Source organism: Eremothecium cymbalariae, chromosome 4 (genome assembly GCF_000235365.1).
Source record: "Eremothecium cymbalariae DBVPG#7215 chromosome 4, complete sequence".
Lineage (NCBI taxonomy): Eukaryota > Fungi > Ascomycota > Saccharomycetes > Saccharomycetales > Saccharomycetaceae > Eremothecium > Eremothecium cymbalariae.
The window spans coordinates 190,009-209,634 of record NC_016452.1 but is presented as its reverse complement, the minus strand read 5'-3'; the positions used below and the strand labels follow the sequence as shown (position 1 = coordinate 209,634).

Below are 19,626 nucleotides of genomic sequence, written 5' to 3'. Positions count from 1 at the left end.
TGTAAAACCAATCTGGCAGCGACGCGAACTCTATTTTAGCATGCCTATTATGCCGAGAGCCCGGATGTCACTGCGGGGTTTCTGTGACGACACGATCAAACATACACTTTGGTAACCATTTTTAGTAATAACATCGAGGATTGCATACTGTACTCATTGGTGCCTGTGCAAACGCGTCCCTCGAGCGTGCAGGTGAACATAAATATATGAATTGGGATAGTGATGTAGATCACAGATCGCGTCTGTCTAGTGTTTTTCCCCTAATCAGCTATGCCGGAAACAGCATTCTAGGATAAGTGAACCCATATGGTTTCTTGAATAGGATAGTATATTGGTTCCACAAAGATATTCCATGTATGGGAGTTCGCGAATTCTGTACCAAAGTTGGCATAAACGTACTCAGGCTCGTAGAGTTGGGTCGGATCACGCAGAATGTCTGTTATTATTTTATTTTATTTTATTTTATTTTATTATTTTGGTTTGTTGTGTATGTGTAGCCGTATAGTACAAGGAGGAGTTCCCAGCGGTAGAAACACAGGTAGATTGCAAAGTATATATAAGGAGTTTTGTCAGAGGTTAAAATTCGCTTTCGGACGGGAGAGGGTGGAGAGTGGGTAGTTCTTTATGCCATTTAGGAAGGTTGCTAGGATTGTCACTGGCTTCGCGGTTTTCAGAATATAGTTTGAAGATACGTAGGGAGGTCATAATCCTTAATCATATCTCTTCTGTGCAGTTCCATCGAGGTATCCGAAGTCTGTAACGGACATACATACAGATAAAAGATCCAGATATATCAAAGAAGACAGTATTCCAATTGCATTTGTTCATGTCTGGAAAACCACTGTTCCCATCGCTGGCCACGCTGCTGCATGTGGAATCCTCCGACATTGCTTCTGTGAGTTACCAGCCATTGCAGTTCACCAAATTCAAACCCGACAGGCAGGGTGTTATTAAGCTGCCACCGCTATTTGCGGGGACGGGGACGGGAACGGATGCTAGCACCCCACAGACCCAGTGTGTCAGGAGCCCGCTCACACAGGTGTCATCACACAATATTATGAGGATCCAGAATATTGATTCGTCCCACAAGTCGTGTATGCTATTGTCCAGGTCGACACCACCCTCCTCTGCGTCCGCCATTATCATACCTCCCGAAGAATCTCCTTCGAGGTGTGTCGAGAAGCAGTTTCAGAACACGAATTTCAGCCATGTGTCAAAGTCATATGCTACTGTCTTGGAAGCTGCAACGGTACCAGTGGACTCGGCTTGTTCAATGCACGGTGATTCAACTGCGGAGGTGGAAACCTCCGTGTCCTCACACAAGCGGGCCTCCGTCAACTCATCCAGGAAAAGATCGTTTGCATTTATTTCTCATTCACAAGAAACATTCCTGTCACAGGAGCCCTCTATAGATAATGCCCCCCTGGCTCGTCGTAAGAGGAGGAGAACCTCCAAGCACGAACTTACCATTCTGCAACAAGAATTTGAAAAATGTCGTGCACCTTCCAAGGAAAGAAGGATGCAGCTAGCTCCTCGTTGTAACATGACTGAGAAGGCAGTCCAGATTTGGTTTCAGAATAAAAGACAAGGCATGAGGAAGAAAGAACGTGAACAGACAGATCTACCTGCTACACCGGTATCACAAAAAAAGTCGAGGCCTGCAGTCAGCTCTTCCCCAGATGATGATTCATGCTCCGAGACCGTCTCACGTCAAGAAAGTGTCACCCGTACGGCTCGCCGAGTTTCAGATATGAAGACACCAGTTAAGAAGGTTAGCTCCTGCAACCTCGGTACCATGGCCGGTAGCTCGGCCGTCAGAAAGTCCACACCAGCATCTTCACCGTCTAGACCTGCCTCGCAAGCTGGGAGAGGTCAGGCGTTTCGGTTCAGATTGAAATCTGATAAGCAGCTCACTCCGATCCACGCCTCGCCCAACAATAGGGTCAATAGATTAATCAACGGAAATACCCCAGTAACTGCCAGTGCTACCAAAACCCTGGTTATAGGTGCGAATAATGTTGATATCTCTGGCCTTCATGAACATGCAGCCTCTCCCATCAAGAGATATAAGCGAAGGGGCATACCACTAACAGAGCTTAGTATTAACACTTTAAAGGACTAAACGGTCGAATGCCCATTGTATTATCTATAGAAATAATATCATAATTGTCATTATTTATCTTTGACGGCAACACGAATTAGTTGGGATTGTTTTTTACTAAGGAAACGGACTTCTTTATGGTTTTCATAATCTGAGAACAGAGCTTATAAATGATGAAAGACCACCTAGACAGTCAGAATTTATCAATTCTAGAAAGTAAATTGTAATCGTGTCTGGATTTTACTTCTGTCTCTCATACTTTGAGCTCACATATGTACTATTATTTTATTATGATGTAATTTTAATAAATATCCATTGGTTTTCATCTTGTCAGCTGTCTACGTAATCCACAACACGACGGCATCCACATAGCACTTAGAGGGTCACCATTCCAACCATATTTCATGCAACAATCGCTCTCTAATGTATATGTGACAACTACAGACTTTGCAAACAAGAATCTGGCCAACAGAAACAGTGAAATGATAATAATAATAATAGTAATATATATATTATTCAATTTGATTGGGTTCCTAAAATACAAACATCTGTGTTAGAAGTTTCTCATAACTCTTTGCTTGTACGGTAAAACGGGGGAAGGGGGTAACTAAACGCAAAATATACAAAATACAGAACAGCAATTGTCTAGTCTGCATAAACGCTCTAACCTCTTCTTCTACCAGTGGTCTTGGTGTGTTGACCTCTAACACGCAAGCCCCAGAAGTGTCTGATACCACGGTGAGATCTCATCTTCTTCAATCTTTCCAAGTCATCTCTCAACTTAGACTCCAAGTTGTTAGCCAAAGAGTGGTAGTCCTTACCATCGTTAACATCCTTTTGTCTGTTCAAGAACCAAGCTGGAATCTTGTAGTGAGTTGGGTTTTGCATGATTTGGACAATTCTTTCCAATTCTTCCTGGGTCAACTCACCAGCTCTCTTGTTCAAGTCCACATCGGCCTTCTTGCAGATCAAGTTGGCATATCTTCTACCAACACCACGAATGGTAGTCAAAGCGTACACAATCTTAACATTACCATCAACGTTAGTGTTCAACAAACTGCAAGTAAAATTGTTAGTATATATTTTCCAACATCAAAAAATTCTCAGATAACCATTGCTTCTGCTGATCTTGCTGATCTCTTGATTCCACTTCATATACAGCAGCACCATAGAACTATCCTCCTTATTACTAATTACAATTTGCCCAAAGTAAAATTCCCTTGCTGTAGAAAGCTGCTTAAAATATTCCAAAAATCACCAAGGTAATTTTATATGAACAATCATAAACCTCTCATCATTGAACCTTCCCACTCTCACTTGCAAAGATAGCATTTCAAACAGTTACACTTCTCGAATATAACTTCTCCTTAGTTTATCGAACATACCGTAAAATGTGTTGGAAAGAACCTTGTTCAGCAACAACTAGAGACATTTCTGCTTTCGTCCTATTATTGGCTTCTCTTCTATCTGTAGTTGATACTGTTAAGTTTATCATTCAAACCTATACGTATTACTACCAGCTTCTACAGCTTGAAAAAAAGAGCCTGGCGAGCGGACGAAGACTGCACCGCAGTTGCGGCCCGGCCTAGCCTCCACGATGCTCCGCCTAGCGCGCTCCGCCTAGAGAACAAACGGCTAGGCGGAGCGCCCCGATGGGTAGGGCGCTGGGATCGGGCGCGGCGACAGCGGGGGCCGCGCTCAAGCCGGCCTACGGGGAGCCAATGAAAGATTCTAGGTAGAGAAATTGGGATTCTTAATGGTCCCGCGATGGGCGAGGGGCGGAGCGTGGGGGATTCCAGAGGCTGACACTATGATCTGCAGTGTTCAGCAGACATACGGCCATATGCAAGACCATGGCTCTGCCGAATTCCTGATGAACAGAAATGGGCCCTGAAGTGTTACCAAAAACAAAACAAAAACATTTAGCGGTGTGCGTATGTTTGTTGTAATGTATGGGTTTAAACAGTCACAATATCGATGGTTTATGTCAGCATGAAGATTATGTAATGCCACAAAAATGCTACAACGGCCATATCGGATCGATATACCCATATAAAACGACTTATTGTCAAATGATTTACATATATGAGGACTGACAAGCGCTAGAAACCTATTTACAGATGAGTGAGTGGAATTTTTTTCCCTAGTTATCCATGTTTAGTTTTGCCAATAATATAAAACAAGGCTTATCTGAGAGAATGCGTGACAGCCAAATACTCCAAGGCATCCAATTCAATTAAGACTCTGTGAGCCTTTAACAAATCATTCACATCAACAAATTCCTTTTGAACAATGTTTACTGTGTCCTTAAACTTTTCAGTGAATTCGAACAGCCCTTCTCTTGGTTCGTTGATGACAAACAGTAGTTTTTTCTTCCCTAAACCATATTCCTGCATGAATTTTTCGAAAATAACGTCGCCGGTGCTCTCAGCTGTTGGTGATATATCAAGTTTGGTGAAGTCAAGGTCATTGACAGTGGACATTGAATCGTCGCCTCCAATGACAAACAGGTTTCCCCTTTTGTATTGATAGCTTAAAGCATTGTTAAAGGCCAGAGAGTATACCTTGCGTGGAAGTTCTGTAGTATAGTCATTTGGAGCGTTTCTTGCGAGTGCCCTGGCACCGTTATTTCTAGTGGGTGAGTTGGCATCACCTGCTCTGGCCCGTCCAGAGCCCTTCTGGGGTAGCACCTTGCGCCTTGAAAACCCATTTTCACTTCTTCCTGGTGGGTTGGAGGACCCAACACGCTTATTGTCATTTTCGTAGACAACTGCTCGCCATAGCAAATCTCTTCTGAGTGGAGCTCCCAGCACCGACGTGGGCACCGGCACAAATGACATGGGTTCTAGAGAAGGAAAAGCACGTATTGTAGCCAACGTAAACATTGGCGGCTCTGCTGCATTAGGCAGACGGCTGCTTGCCTTGACCGATTGGTAGCGGACAAACTGTAAAGATGGTTAGTATATATAAAATTCCCCCAACAAAAAGAATACCAAGATCATTTGATCTCAAGGTTGGACACATACCCTCCGAGCGATGTTACTCAAAGTTCTAGAGCCGTGCATGTGGAAACAGCTTCTGGGATTCGCTTCACCTTCTGACTGATCTGACAAGCCATGGTGGATATTTCAGCATGATGAACATAGGTTTTGAGGTTTTGAAAAATTGGCGCTTCAACAAAGCCGGGTAACATCACTTTTGACCAAGTCTTCGCCCATGGATAATTTGAAATTCCAGACCTTAAAAGACACAAGAAACTTGCTGCAAATATTCCAGTGGTGTCAATGGCTCTAAAAAGCAAGTAAATAGGGCTTTAACGGTCTATTAGCAGGCTGTTTTTACTTTCTCCTGTAAAGGTGTGTTTGTGATGAGTCCAAAAAAAGAAACGATTTTGAAAATTTTCCGCTCCCAACTATTATGAGAGCTCATCTCACCTGGATTTTATTAAGCATAGTCTATTGGAAAGAAGGTCTTCAATCGTTGATATCAATAGTTCATAGTTTCAGATGTCCAGTAAGGCTAGATATTACTTGGAACAATGCATTCCAGAAATTATGGATTTGATTGACAAGGATCTATTTACGAAGAATGAGGTGAATGCAATTATGAAGAAGAGAACTGACTTTGAACATCGTCTAAATTCCAGAGGTTCTTCTATCAGAGATTATATGAAGTACATTGAATATGAGAAGAATGTTGAGAAATTACGTTTAAAACGTGTTAAACGAATTTTGCAGACTGTAAGAACCAATAGTGTTTCAGATTGGTCTATACAGCAGAGGATTATATTCATATTTCAGCGTGGATGCAATAAATTCCCCAAGGAGTTGAAGTTCTGGTCTTTGTATTTAAACCATTTAAAGAGCAGTGGAACCAAGGCTTCTTACAAAAAGATTCACAATGTGTATGAGCAATTGCTGAAACATCATCCGGCTAATGTGGAAATTTGGATATCGTGTGCTAAATACGAATATGAAGTTCATGCGAATTTTAAGACTTGTAGAACTGTTTTTCAAACTGGTTTGAGGTTTAATCCAGATGTTGCCAAATTATGGTTTGAATATGTAAAATTTGAACTGACTTTTGTTACAAAGTTACTTAACAGAAGGAAGGTTATGAATTTGATCAACGAGAGAGAACAGGAGTTGGACATGTTGCAACAGCAGCAGTTATCTAAAGGTGTTGATGAAAAAGATAATGACGGCGTGGAAGCTGGCATTAAAGCGTTAAAGAATCCTACCAGTGGTGACAAGATGAAGGATAAATTAAATGAATTACCAGAAGCAGACATGGATATGTTGGGAACTGCGGATACAAACCCAGCATTGCGTGGTGATATTGCATTAACTATTTTCGACGTTGCGATGAAAACATTGGGCGAAAATTTCATCAAGAAGCATAAGGGATACTACTCTTTGATGGATTCAAAACTTGACAAGGAACTAAGTCGGAATGCACTAGAATTTATGTTTGAAAACGGCATGGAATACATTAAACTATTTGATCAGTATCCCGATTTAAACAGAGAGTATTTAATTCATCATGTGATTCAATATTTTAAAATAGAGCACTATGATATTACCTTGGAAAGCGAATTGCCACAATTGTATATCTCATTGGTTCTGCAGGATATTGTGATGAATATTAGGTACATGACTGTTGATGAGCTGGATATCGACCAACTACAGTTATCGGTGAAAAAATACATTTCTTACAAAAGTAAATGTGATGGTGATTTAATTAAGCACCTCAGGATATTGTATACGTCTCATCTACAGGAACAACTTCTTTTTAAGTTGGATAAGGACCAGGACCCGAGGTACAACATTTTGAACAACATTTTAAAGAAGTTGTAGTAAAATCTGCTTTAAATAAATTTGTAGATATACATATATAATAACAAAGGTGAATAGCAATCTACTCAGATTACAAAATAAATATCCTAAGGTTTCGTGGAATTTTATGTGCATTTGATTTATTCCTTTTACAACCAGTTCTGGAAACTAAAGAACTCGTAGATTTTATTTGCTTTGGCAGGATCTATGTTAAGCAATTCTCGGCAATGCTTCTTTTTCAACATCCCACCAGTGCGCAGTAACTCTCTGAAGATAACTTCCTTGATGGCGATATATGGCTTTGGTAACACTTTTAATTGTATGCATAACTGTTGTTCCTCAGGTGACAGTAACCCAAAATCAGCACCATGCTGTATGTCACTCATAGTCATACTTTTCTTCTTTCCGCTGCCCTCATTGTAATTTTGGTTGAAATCAGATCCGGTCCTATGTGCAGCAGACGCGCGATACCGGTTGGAGCCGGAAGAATTGCAAGAGTATATAGCAGAACCAAATCTCTCCAAAGTCTGGATTCTAGTCTGCTTATCACGTTCATATTTAAGACCTGCTTCCAAAGTAGTGATGCCATTTGACCTCCATTCTTGTAATTGTGCGATCCGCGTCCTACACCGAAGTTCCTCTAGTATATCCCGACTAAATTCTTCAAAGTCCTGCGGTGTCATGATACTTGCAAAGGCCTTGATCTTGTTGTACAGATCCTTGGCTTCTTTGGACCGCTTTTTATCAATGTTCTGAAGGCGTCTATAATCCATCAAATTGTTCTCGAACAGCAGTCGTTTCTTCTCTGCCCTCGTTGTAAGTCTTGAATTGTAAATATCCAATATCGCCAACTTTACCTCTATCTCCAGAGGCTGATCATCGGGATCAAAAACCATATCCTTCACAGGCCCTTCAGCATCATTCTCAAACTCCGTCTCAAATTCTAACCGCCCTGGCATGAACCCTTGCACTTCATGACACGAAGGCACAGATGCAACTGGCTTTCTTAGCGGTTGCAACGGCTTCTCCCTGAATCTCTCAATACGCCGCTTACGGTTCTCTAAAAACTCTTCCTGCGGAACACATATATCTTTCGTGATATCTGGTATCGGATAATACTCACTGTTTAGATAATACTTCAAATAATGCTCGTATACCTCTTCTTTATCTCGCGAACCAATGTTATCTGCAATATCCTGCCAATTGCCAAGTCCCAATGTCTGCGCTCCCTTTATCAGAGCCAATTCCTCATCCGCTCCCCAATCCTCGCACAAGATAGGATACGAGTTTGTTTCTATAATCCGGTAGTCATGGTATGGCCGGTGGTTCCCATTGTACAAACCTTGTGAAAAGCAAGGAACACATAGATCGTACTCTGCACATATTGCACAAGAGATTCTAACGCGATTCGTACAATCAGAAGAACAAATATCACAGTGGAACTTGTTGGACATCCTATAATAAACTTCCTTTTGTCCTATTCTATGCCTTTACTGCGTATTCCGTGTTCATCCAGCCGACTTTTGAATCTGTATTAGTGTATTCCAATACGGAGATATATCCAGCCATCTATAATATCCATGTCGAGAACACCAGAAATCCAAATCACCAACCAGCGCGACTGCTTCATTTTCCACCCACACATTATGTCTTCTCCACCAGTACATCCTGGAGTTCATTTTACCACGCGTCCATGGGAATCGAGATCGAAAATAGCCTTCAACTCCAGGCTGCGGGCCCAGCCACGCGGGAGATCCTCGCCTTTCGGGAACAGATCCGGGCCGCGCCCACCCCCCCGCCAGCTCCAGGCGGACGACCGTCCGCCTGGAGCTGGCGGGGGGGTGGGCTCACCGCTGGACCCCGCGTAACAGGTCCTCGCCGGTTCTCCCTCTCGCGCGTGGTAACAAAACACTAATATTTCAATGATAGTTTTACAGTGCGTTGAGGATAGTGAAAGAAAGTAATAGTCAAGGGACCTGATATCAGTGCAAAATGGTACGTTGGATTTCTGATATAACAGCGAGGAGAGTTTAAAACTATGATAGGGGGCAATTTTACGATCGACAGAGGATGATGTACAGTCTGTTTTATTTATTATGGTTGGTGCAATGAAAATTGTTGCGAATTATACGTAAGGAAGATATATGATGTGGATCGATGGATGGAATAGTGGGGAACGTGTGACAGATGGAGATGGGTTAAAATATTGGAGTTTATATGAGATTTGAAATCAAATAAATATCAGAAAGAGTTTTCCGGAATAGAAGCGTAAAATGGGCCCTTTTTTATCGAGTTTGAAACTAGCAGGACAGTTGTGTTAATGCAGTAGATGGAATTTTTTTACTAACAAGATATGTTTTAAATAGGGTAGAGTTAGAACTAAGACCGTTAAGCGTGCCTCCAAGGCTTTGATCGAACGTTACTATCCAAAATTGACCATGGATTTCCAAACTAACAAGAGATTGTGTGACGAGATCGCTACCATCCAATCTAAGAGATTAAGAAACAAGATTGCTGGTTACACTACCCATTTGATGAAGCGAATTCAAAAGGGTCCAGTTAGAGGTATTTCCTTCAAGTTGCAAGAGGAGGAAAGAGAAAGAAAGGACCAATACGTTCCAGCTGTCTCTGCTTTGGACTTGTCCCTCAGCAAGGGTGTGTTGAACCTAGATGCCCAATCTGCTGAGTTGGTCAAGGCTTTGGGTTTGAAGTTGCCAATGTCTGTTTCCAATGTTTCTGGCCAAAGAGACAGAAGATTCAGAAGAAGAAACTAAGCTAGCCGCACAATTGCCCCTCTTGTTTGATAGCATGGTGCTTTATATCGGGTTATTCGCATAAGTTAGTTGTGTTTTTTCTTTCTGAATGCTTATCTTTAAAATGTGTACAGTTATATATTAAGCCACATTATAATACGAAACTATAACAGTGTTTTATTAAGTAGCAGAGATGAGCGACGACCGCAGCAGCCGTTTAGATGATGTCTAGGATTTCCCTGCCGAGAGTTTGGATCCGCTCCAGCTTCTCTTGGAATTGTGTTCCTTGCTTCATTAGCACCTCCGCTCTTTCGTTTATCACCTGAGTGATCACCTGGAATTTGTAACTTAGCTTGGCTCTATTAGCAACCATTTTGGCCATCAATTCCTGGTGTTCCTTGAGAATCTCTTGTCCTGTTTCAGCCCACTTTTGGAAATCCAACGTCGCAACCCGGGCATACTCTGTTGGTTCTTCGACCTGCCCAAAAACCTCTTCGTAATTTTCTGAGTTTTCCTGGCTTTTATCATACTCGTAGAGTAACTGCTCTATGGCCTGAAATGAGCCAGGGTCTTTTTTAGGCTCGTGACATCCCTTACTACCAGTATTCTTCAGTTTGCTTGGCCTACATGCATCTGTAAACAAGATACTGTCCGATAGTAATCCCGCGGATCCCTGTGAAACCTTAGCTGCTTCTTCGGCTTCTCCTCCTCCTCCCGCTTCTTCTTTACCTTGCTTTTTTGGTCCAACACTTCCGCTCGCCTTGCTGACTGCCTCAGCTGATCTTGACGATGGGGACGTATCTTGAAAAGATATAAGTACTGACTCTTGTTTGACAATAGGTTGCTTCAATAAAAATTTGGAAAGTTTATCCTTCTTGCGCTCATCCTCATGCAAATTTACCGCAGGCTTATGTACCTTCTGTACTCCATGCTCGCCTTGTTTTTCTGGGCGGTTATTTACTCTTTGAGAGTTTGTTTTGATCAACTGAACTTCCTTTACCGAATCTACACAAGACGAAGGTAACACTATCTCACCAGTTCCCGGTTCTTGTTTAAATACTGTCATATTACAACACTAATCAGTCCTTTTCTTGCTTTATTTTGTCTGTATATTTAAAGAATGGTGGGTATAAAGTCTTAAGATCTCCAAAGTCTTTCGGACTTTTCTACAAAAAATTCTTCTCCCGCCATCACCAACAACAACAACAGGTGTTTAGCACAGAACAGGGCATTGTGCTGCAATAATACTGACGGAGTGGCATTGCTACACTGTAATGTCAAGACTATTTGCTTCTCTTTTTTAAAGGAGAAAATTACTTTGTTATTTATTGTCTAACATAGACTGCTTTCTATGATTTCATGTTAAATATCAATATTGAAGTGCAAAACGACACCAAGGTTACAAAAATACTGCCAAGATACGGGATATGACAAATACGGGTCTGCTTGATATGACATGAATCACGAGAGATTTTCGGTGAATGGTGATGATCCTCTTCTGTTTTTGGTTGTTGAATTTCCGTTAATTATTGGATGTTTGTGATGTAGGGAATGATGGAGAGTTTGGCTGCACCGCGATAGTAGTTTGGTAAAAGCTGTATTGCGCAAAAGAGACGAAAGGCGATTTTTGTGATTAAAATAAATCTTGATGACAATTGAGAGTCACATTCCTCTTTCAGTTTCGAATCTACGTGACTCTATCTCCTTATTTAATAGGGCTGCTACAAAAGGGCGTGAAAATGCAGCTCGACAGTGGAAATTTCAATTGAAACTGAACATGTCTAGTCAATATCAGTGTTAGCAAACGAACATGTTCAGCTCCAGATTCAGTTTAGCTGCTCGAAGGATACAGCTACGGGGGCTTAGAGGCGCAACTCGCTGGAAAAGTGGGTTTTCGAAGAACTCAGTGGTTCAGAAGGGATCTTTCAAACGTTTTGCTGTTTTGGCTTTGTCACTCGGTTCTGGTTTTTATGCAGGTAATTACGTTGGTGAACATTGGCCTGGTGCTAAGCAACATTTTCCTGGACCTTCAACTACTGCCTTGCATGAAATAGAACCGCCAAGCTATGCCTCGGAGGAAGATATTCGTAATGCTATCGAGGAGCTTAGAAAAGTCGTTGACCCATTTAGAGTTCGAGTTGATGATGTAGATCTCGAGCATCATGCAGATAACGGACTCTCCCCAAATAAAATTAGATCGGCCAACAAACCCAGATGTGTTATTTATCCACTATCTACCGAAGAAGTGAGTAGGATTATGAAGATAGCATATAAGTATAATGTACCTGTGGTCCCCTACTCTGGTGCAACGTCTTTAGAAGGACATTTGCGTTCTAGTAGAAATGGGATTGTAATTGACACTTCACGGATGAATAAGGTATTAGAAGTTTGTGCAGATGATCTGGATGTTAGGGTTCAAGCCGGTGTTGGGTGGATGCAGTTGAATGATTATTTGGCTAATACCCCGGGCTATGAACATCTAATGTTTGGTTGTGATTGTGGCCCAAGCGCACATGTTTGCGGTATGGTGAATACAAATGCTGCTGGTGTCCACGCTAATAGATATGGACCCATGGCCCATAATGTGGTATCTCTGACGGCCGTGCTAGCTGATGGTACTGTTATCAAAACAAAAAGAAAGCCAAGGAAATCTAGTGCAGGATACAATCTAACTGGTATGCTAATCGGCAGCGAGGGTACGTTGGCGGTTATTACCGAGGTAATTCTAAGGCTGCAAGTTAAATCGCCATATGAAACTGTAGCTATGGTGCAATTCCCTAGAATATTTGATTGTACTACAGCCGTATCTGAATTGTTTAAGTTAGGACTGCAAATGAATGCAGTAGAGTTCATGGATGCAGATACAATATCATGTATTAATGAAAGTAATTTAATTACTAGGGAATACAAAAATCTACCAACGCTATACCTAAAGTTAGGAGGCTTAAACAAATCAATTGTGCACGCTCAAATTGACGAAGTGAAAAAAGTTTGTAAGAAGTTTGGCGCCCAGACCTTTGAATTTGCCAAGAACAAAGAAGAAGCAGACGAATTGTTCTCTGCCAGAAAAAATGCACTTTATGTTCTAATGGAACACGGCTATACGAAATTGGATGAACGTTCAAAACTTTGGATAACTGATGTGGCCGTTCCGTTGTCAAAATTAGCAACAACGGTGGAAGAAATTACGCAGCTGTTTGATGACTGCCCTTTGAGTCATGCTGTTATAGGTCATGTTGCAGACGGTAATATTCACTACTGTGTGTTCTACACGCCGGAACAATATGAGCAGTGCAGCGAAGTTGTTGCTAAGATGGTCGATATTGGTTTAAAATATGATGGCACTTGTTCTGGTGAACATGGCATCGGTACTGGGAAACGCAAGTACTTGGAAAAAGAACTGAGTGCATCCACGATTAATACTATGCGCAAAATAAAGATGGCCCTAGATCCCAAGAGAATTTTAAATCCAGACAAAATTTTTAAAACAGATCCTGAAGATCATTCATATTAATTAGCATTTATATGAAAAAAATTATTTATGATCATTTCCTTCATATAAGATGACCTTACTCATAAACATACATACATACATATTTTATTAAAGTAGAAAACACGTAGAGAATGGATAACCGAAATATTGATAACACTATTGTGATTTTAGTTGCTTCCCATCACGTTGGATCGGGTCGAAATGTTCCTTGACCAGATGATCAATGACCACCCAGCCAGGTGAGTTAACAAATCTTCTCCTAACTATTATGTTATTATGTGATTCAGGTTGAATATTTACCAATACTTTTCTCCAGGTCATGGTTTCTTGCCAGTTCCTAGCAATCTGTTCTTCGACCCTATGAATCCTGTCATTTGGATATAAGAATTTTTTAAATATTTCCCTATCCCGATAATATGGAGGTGGAAGCTCTTCTGGGGTATAGATCTTATCATGGAATATAACATCAGTACGAATTTTAGGAGTTTTTAGATATTGTTGTGTTGGTAGCGCCGCAACGAATATATTAGCTGCAGAGGCAAGCGCAGATGCCTTAGTTGGAGGAGTAAAGTTATCGTCATCGTCCCAACTAACACTTCTTCCTGGGGTGCGGGTTTGAGAGCGTCTATACCATTTTTTCTTATCTCTGAGAATACCTCTCCGAAATGGCCACTGAAATCCACTTCTTTTACCAATAGGCTGCGCCGGAATCTCTACTGAGTCAGTTGTGCCGATATTCATCTTAGCTGAGCTAAGGTCAAGTTCTTCATTACCTTGACGTTCACTAATAGAGTTCACCTCATTTAAGCTATACCAATCCAAGTATAAGAGGGCTGAAGTTCGGAGAGGGACAATCCCGTCATTTAATGCATTCGCGTAAGTTGTTCGATTAACAAACAGTTCGAATACTTCCTTAGTGGGTGAAGTAGGAATCAGCTCCAAGACTGGGCCCTTCCTGGCATCTTCGTTGCTGGATTTCATCAATGCATGTAGTTTAGTTGCATCCCTCTTCAAACTCAAATCTCTACCCGTTGTCCCCAGCGCACCAATATCCAGTGCAAGGGTAGCATACATCGGAAAATCACCAACTACTCCAAGGAAAGGGCTAGCCAAAGCAATGAAGTTAACAGGCTGCAAACCTCCCTTGGATACGTTAAAAAAATCAGGCTTGTCTAAAGATATGTACCGCACGGCGGCTCCCTGGACAACTCCTCCAAGGGAGTGACCGATAAATGAAATTTTATCCACTTTATACTTAGCCCTCAATTCTTCAACTGTCTCAACAATGTAAGTCGCCAACCTATGACCCAGGTATTCAATTCCCTTATGCGACCTCGCCACATTTCCATGGTACCCTCTCAGAATTAGATTTGGGTTAACACTCTCTTCAAAACCTTGTGTAACCTTATCGAGCTGATCCCGCAAATACAACATATCACAGCCCACATTTGAAAATATACCATGAGTGATAATCACCAAATGTGCCGGCTGCATAGGAAAAGGCGGACTTGCATTCCACAACTTGGGAGTAGTCAGAATCTCAGCCGTGAAGCCTTTAACTTCTCCGATCTCTTCTCTCGGCCTTTTTATAGCAAACTTAGTAATACCTTTTGTGTTTCCTATGCATATCCTAAACCTCACGGTCTGTGCAGCCATCACTGTCATCTGTGATAATACATCAATAGTCCAGGCATACACATCCGATTCACCAACTCTTGCATCCCCATTCATCTTCAACACCCCATTGAACGATTCATCCGGCCTCAGATCTGCGACATACTGAAGATCATCCCCTTTAAACTCAATTAATTCATCGTAATTATTAGGTCGAATATCAACATATAATGAATGTGGCCCCGTTAAATAGATAGGACGTAAAAGAGCCGACTCAATATTTTTTAATCTTACAGTAAAATGATTATTGCCATGTGCGGTACGGACTTCTGAAGCTTTGACGCTAATCTTATACCTAACCAATTCACCCAAAAATAGCTCCTGTTGATCATCGAATAGAATTGTACCCCCGTTGGCCTGATCCACATCACTCTGATTTACAACATATTTTCTAAGGCCAAACATTCAAACCAGTTCTTCCTTACTGCGGAATTTTATGTCAGTAAGGATCGTATTTTTGACGTTGAAGCTTACCTCCTTATACATGAAAGATTATTAACGCCCTTGTGAAGCGCATTGAGTGTAAGACAAGTGGATTTCCTCTTTACTTGACCAGAAGAAGCAGGCGGAACATATAGGTTTAATAAGAAGGCGGGAAAGTGCTAGTCTGGGGGATTTACTTTTTCCAAAGATGGATATTCTGGATACCAGTTTCAGGCTGGAAGATGTGCTTACGAGTTATTATAGGGTTGAAAAGGTTGCTCGGATTAACTACCAACAATTTGTACCCAGGACATCGGACGACCAATGGTGCATTCAGTCGGAGCTGTTGCTAAGGAAGAGGGATCCAAAGGTTCTAGTTGCATTGTTCTCTCGAGAGCTGTGGTGTTTCAGTATTAATGATGATAAACTACCTGTACCAGGGGCGGAAGGTGCTTCAGAGCCATCTAATTCGGAGAAGAAGGGGAACTTTACGCCGGATTTTTCGAAACCCAACTTGCCAACACCTTATGCTATCTTCTTGAAGGCATTAAGGAGAATGATACATATTAATATGTGTTTAAATTCAAGAAACAAGCTTATACCGTTTGGGAATTCTTGTATTTTCCAGCAGAATGACAAGTCAAGCAAGATGATACATTTTGATTCGCATCTTTTTGAAAATGGAGATCTGACAGTTTCGTTTTGCACTAAGGATTTGAATTTTCAGAAACTGACTCCTGAATCGTTCAATTCTCCTAGACTCTCTCAGAAGGCGTTATATATTGCGCCTTCAGGGATTCGTGCTTACCTACCGTCCGGTGATATCAACAACTGTTTAGCAGCACCTCCAAAAAACTCCAATCTGTTACTTGTTACGTTGCTGGTTTCTCATGGTATTGACTTGACTCAGGCGGCGGATGTGAAGTGGGTGAAGTTGCTTCCTAACCTAAATCACTTAAATGGATATACGCCAACTATTTCCAGGTATTCGGAAGAGGCACAAACATCAAAACCTGTTATATGGCCTATGGAACTTTGCTTTACACAGAGCCCCGCTGATAGTGTCAACTACTCTAGAAACAAGACCCCAGTTGATGTTAACCTCCAGGAATCTTTTGATATTATCGACGACTTCATTCAACTGAAGCTAACATCGGCTTATCGTATCCCCGGGTCATCTGTGAATGCAAATACAGCCACTGGAAATAATCCTATGAGCACGGGTGGTGGATTCATCGATCAGTTCCAAACGTTCACGAAACAACCTAATAGTAGCGGTGGTAATAATGTTACTTCTTCGTTCAAAAACAAGTTAACTCCAAACAAGTTACAGGACTCCTCAAGAACAGGGCCACCTTTTTCTAATGATACATTTAGCAATGGATTTATGACTACACCAAACGTAAATGAGAATATAGCTTCTATGATGGACGACATGATAATTTGTCCATCATCAGTGAAGTCTCAAAATGACCTTTGGAATGACAGGAAAAGTTCGAACGATGAAAATGGAAGTCTGAACACTGAATCGCAACAACCTGATCTAGTACAACCTGTACAGAAGGCTGTTGATGAGGATATAGAGATGAGCTTTGATAAAGATTTGTTCGGAGAAGAAGATGACGAAGGAGATTTATTTGGAGAAGAAAGTGGGAATAGTAACGGGAAAAAGGAGATCAAGGACATAACTGATGAGATGTTTGATATAGCTGAAGTCGAGAGTGATTCAGATAATAAAATAACCCCTTCAAGATCCTCAATGTGTTATGAAACCATTCAGCAGACTCCGCTCAAGAGAAAATACCTTGACATCCCGTTAGATCAAATAACTCTACCAAATACCCCGCTTTATATGGATCCTGGTGCTCCATTGCCCATTGAAACCCCCAAAGATCGCCGCAAGAGTGTCTTTGCACCATTGAACTTTAATCCTATAATTGAATCTAATGTGGATAACAAGTATAAAAATGGTGGTAAGTTTTCGTTTGATCCAAACGAAATTGAAGAGCCATTAAAGTTTGAAGTTAGCACCACTAACATTTCCAGTTCCGAAGAAGATGATAGCGAATTGAGTGGTGATGACTTCGACGATTTACAACCAAATAATATGCATGAAATTAGGTCGATGGAGCCTAACATTCCAGTTCTTTCTTATGATATTCCACCTCGTCCTATGAATGAGTTTTTACCCTCTGATACTACAAAAGACGATTATTTAATTCCTAGCTATCAAAACTCGGATGTTATTGACATTGATAAACTTCCATCTAGAGAAAGTCAACTGGATCAGATATGGAAGTCACCAGAAATAAACAGAGAAGATAGTCCTAATAGATTGGGGATTTCATCTATACTAAAGCCACCATTAGCTAATGGTGTAAACATTGACTCAGAATCACAAAATCCAGAAACGGGAAACTATTTTGAACCTACACCTACTGTTTGTGCAGATGAAAAAATAACAACTAGAATCCCTTATAAGGATTTAAAGCAAGAAAATGCGACTGATTCTACTATAATATCTGCAGTAGGTGATTACTCACTAATAAGTAAAGATCCTAGGGAATCTTCTAATAGTCTACCATACCTTTTGCGTCATATGCCGCTATTTTCTATACCTGATGTTTTCCTGTCAACAACTCCTTCTGTTAAAGTGGACGATGGACTGGAAGACTTTTTGGAAATCTTGTGTGATCAACTCATATTTGATCAGTGCTTGTTAGGCGACTTTGGTGTCAGTAACCCATTGTACCGCGATGTGAAACATTGTCAAGATGGGGTGGTGAAAGATACTTTAAAATCTGTTTTCAACCAATTCCAGAGACTTCATGGGAATGAAATAATTGATGAAATGTTTTATCTAAAACAACCTTCAGTTTACGTCAAAAAAAATGATGAAGCTATTAAATTAAAGAGTGATGCCGAGCCATTCACTCCATTTTTAGCTTTGAAGCCTAGTAGAGGTATGAAAAATTTCAGGGCATTATTTTTGTCAACTGCTGTTACAAGTGCTCGAAAGTCCTTTCTCTCTGAATTGGCCCAGATATATTCTGGTCAAGAACTTGGATTTTGCGAGTTAGTGAAGCTAAATAACGATGAACATAATGGGCTGATTACTCTCAATAACTTCAATATAGATACGTTGTTATTGCTATCAGCTCAAATTGTATCGTATTGCTCTACCAATATGATAAATCTGAAGAATGTGCCTTTGATGATATTTTTTCCCGTTATAGGGTCAAGTCTTGAAGATACAATAAATATGACTTCAAAATTTCAATTGATTAAGAATGAAGTAAAATCCCGATTACCGGATGTTGAGCTATTGCTTAAATTGATACCTATAGACTTTGTAAAGGATCCATTGGTTTCAATTACTAGTTATTATGAGTTGTGCTGCAGCATATACAATTCTTTACCACCTAAGACAGTCAAATTCACTTCCATTGCTGATAACTTCCCTGAAAAGGTAGAATTCAGAACATCTGCTGGAAGTCAAAACCAACTTATTCATTACGATTCATACATTCATTTGGCTTACATTAGAAGTATTGACAGGGAATGGTTGTCTGCCGCATGGTCAGATTCAAAAGGAACAGAAAACATGGTAAAAGCGTGGTATCTGGGCAATTCAAAGACTCGTTTTGAGAACGCTTGCAATGAGATGTGGAAAATAACCGTTGGGCTAGCATCCAGAAAATACGGTAGAATATGTTTAATCTTAACCAGAATGGATAGTGTTTTACCTGATGATGAACTAATGCATTGGAGACGCCTTTCAGTCACTACCAGAAATCTCCATCTTGCAGTCGTCTGCGTAGGTGATAATACTAAGGTATCCCTATTTGACGAGGACAAATTCTATCCTTCTTTCAAGCCTTTAATGCGCGATAAGAAGAATTTCAGAAAACTTCAACCAAACCGTTTGGATGACTATGAGATCGTGAATATTGATGAAGAGCTGCATGGTATTATATTTAAGAGCCCACTGCAGTTAGCCAATTCTCAACATAGATGTGCAATTAAAAGTGGTGCCCTCGTGAGATTCAAACCATCTCCTATAGACGAGACTATGAACAAATTTGAGGTGAATTTATTAAATTGCCCGCATTCAGATAGTACAAAACTTTTGAAAATCATTCTACATCAATTTAGAGATCTGGCAAGTTTGAATTCTTGGTTTTGTATATCTAAAGGAAAAGATAACTATATTCCATGGCAGGTAGTTGCTGTAAAGAAAGTAATGAATTTCCTTGTACATGTCAAAGGAGTGAAGGATAAGAAATAAAACAAAAAAGTGAACTTACATTAATCATTAGGTGTTTTAGTACAAATAAAATTACTGAA

General features: G+C 40.7%; 10 protein-coding genes across 10 annotated transcripts; 5 read left to right on the top strand and 5 right to left on the bottom strand.

The window, feature by feature from the left end:
* Positions 1–826: 826 nt before the first annotated feature.
* Ecym_4103 (uncharacterized protein) lies at positions 827–2,122 on the top strand (the record flags this gene model as incomplete). Its single annotated transcript, XM_003645951.1, has 1 exon — positions 827–2,122. The coding sequence occupies one exon, from the start codon at positions 827–829 to the stop codon at positions 2,120–2,122; it is 1,296 nt and encodes a 431-aa protein (XP_003645999.1).
* Positions 2,123–2,764: 642 nt separating this feature from the next.
* Ecym_4102 (40S ribosomal protein uS13) lies at positions 2,765–3,533 on the bottom strand (the record flags this gene model as incomplete). Its single annotated transcript, XM_003645950.1, has 2 exons — positions 2,765–3,158; positions 3,487–3,533. The coding sequence occupies 2 exons, from the start codon at positions 3,531–3,533 to the stop codon at positions 2,765–2,767; spliced, it is 441 nt and encodes a 146-aa protein (XP_003645998.1).
* A 754-nt stretch (positions 3,534–4,287) lies between these two features.
* On the bottom strand, positions 4,288–5,166 carry YML6 (mitochondrial 54S ribosomal protein uL4m; the record flags this gene model as incomplete). Its single annotated transcript, XM_003645949.1, has 2 exons — positions 4,288–5,046; positions 5,128–5,166. 2 exons carry the CDS (start codon positions 5,164–5,166, stop codon positions 4,288–4,290), a joined length of 798 nt encoding a protein of 265 aa, XP_003645997.1.
* Positions 5,167–5,607: 441 nt separating this feature from the next.
* Positions 5,608–6,957, top strand: UTP6 (snoRNA-binding rRNA-processing protein UTP6; the record flags this gene model as incomplete). The annotated part of the gene is made up of 1 exon (XM_003645948.1): positions 5,608–6,957. One exon carries the CDS (start codon positions 5,608–5,610, stop codon positions 6,955–6,957), a length of 1,350 nt encoding a protein of 449 aa, XP_003645996.1.
* Positions 6,958–7,085: 128 nt separating this feature from the next.
* ADA2 (chromatin-binding transcription regulator ADA2) lies at positions 7,086–8,390 on the bottom strand (the record flags this gene model as incomplete). Its single annotated transcript, XM_003645947.1, has 1 exon — positions 7,086–8,390. One exon carries the CDS (start codon positions 8,388–8,390, stop codon positions 7,086–7,088), a length of 1,305 nt encoding a protein of 434 aa, XP_003645995.1.
* Positions 8,391–8,928: 538 nt separating this feature from the next.
* On the top strand, positions 8,929–9,710 carry RPS17B (40S ribosomal protein eS17; the record flags this gene model as incomplete). The annotated part of the gene is made up of 2 exons (XM_003645946.1): positions 8,929–8,931; positions 9,303–9,710. The coding sequence occupies 2 exons, from the start codon at positions 8,929–8,931 to the stop codon at positions 9,708–9,710; spliced, it is 411 nt and encodes a 136-aa protein (XP_003645994.1).
* A 196-nt stretch (positions 9,711–9,906) lies between these two features.
* On the bottom strand, positions 9,907–10,755 carry ECM11 (Ecm11p; the record flags this gene model as incomplete). Its single annotated transcript, XM_003645945.1, has 1 exon — positions 9,907–10,755. The coding sequence occupies one exon, from the start codon at positions 10,753–10,755 to the stop codon at positions 9,907–9,909; it is 849 nt and encodes a 282-aa protein (XP_003645993.1).
* Positions 10,756–11,499: 744 nt separating this feature from the next.
* On the top strand, positions 11,500–13,203 carry DLD1 (D-lactate dehydrogenase; the record flags this gene model as incomplete). Its single annotated transcript, XM_003645944.1, has 1 exon — positions 11,500–13,203. The coding sequence occupies one exon, from the start codon at positions 11,500–11,502 to the stop codon at positions 13,201–13,203; it is 1,704 nt and encodes a 567-aa protein (XP_003645992.1).
* Positions 13,204–13,338: 135 nt separating this feature from the next.
* Ecym_4095 (putative hydrolase) lies at positions 13,339–15,261 on the bottom strand (the record flags this gene model as incomplete). Its single annotated transcript, XM_003645943.1, has 1 exon — positions 13,339–15,261. One exon carries the CDS (start codon positions 15,259–15,261, stop codon positions 13,339–13,341), a length of 1,923 nt encoding a protein of 640 aa, XP_003645991.1.
* Positions 15,262–15,487: 226 nt separating this feature from the next.
* On the top strand, positions 15,488–19,567 carry SSN2 (Ssn2p; the record flags this gene model as incomplete). The annotated part of the gene is made up of 1 exon (XM_003645942.1): positions 15,488–19,567. One exon carries the CDS (start codon positions 15,488–15,490, stop codon positions 19,565–19,567), a length of 4,080 nt encoding a protein of 1,359 aa, XP_003645990.1.
* Between the last annotated feature and the right edge of the window lie 59 nt (positions 19,568–19,626).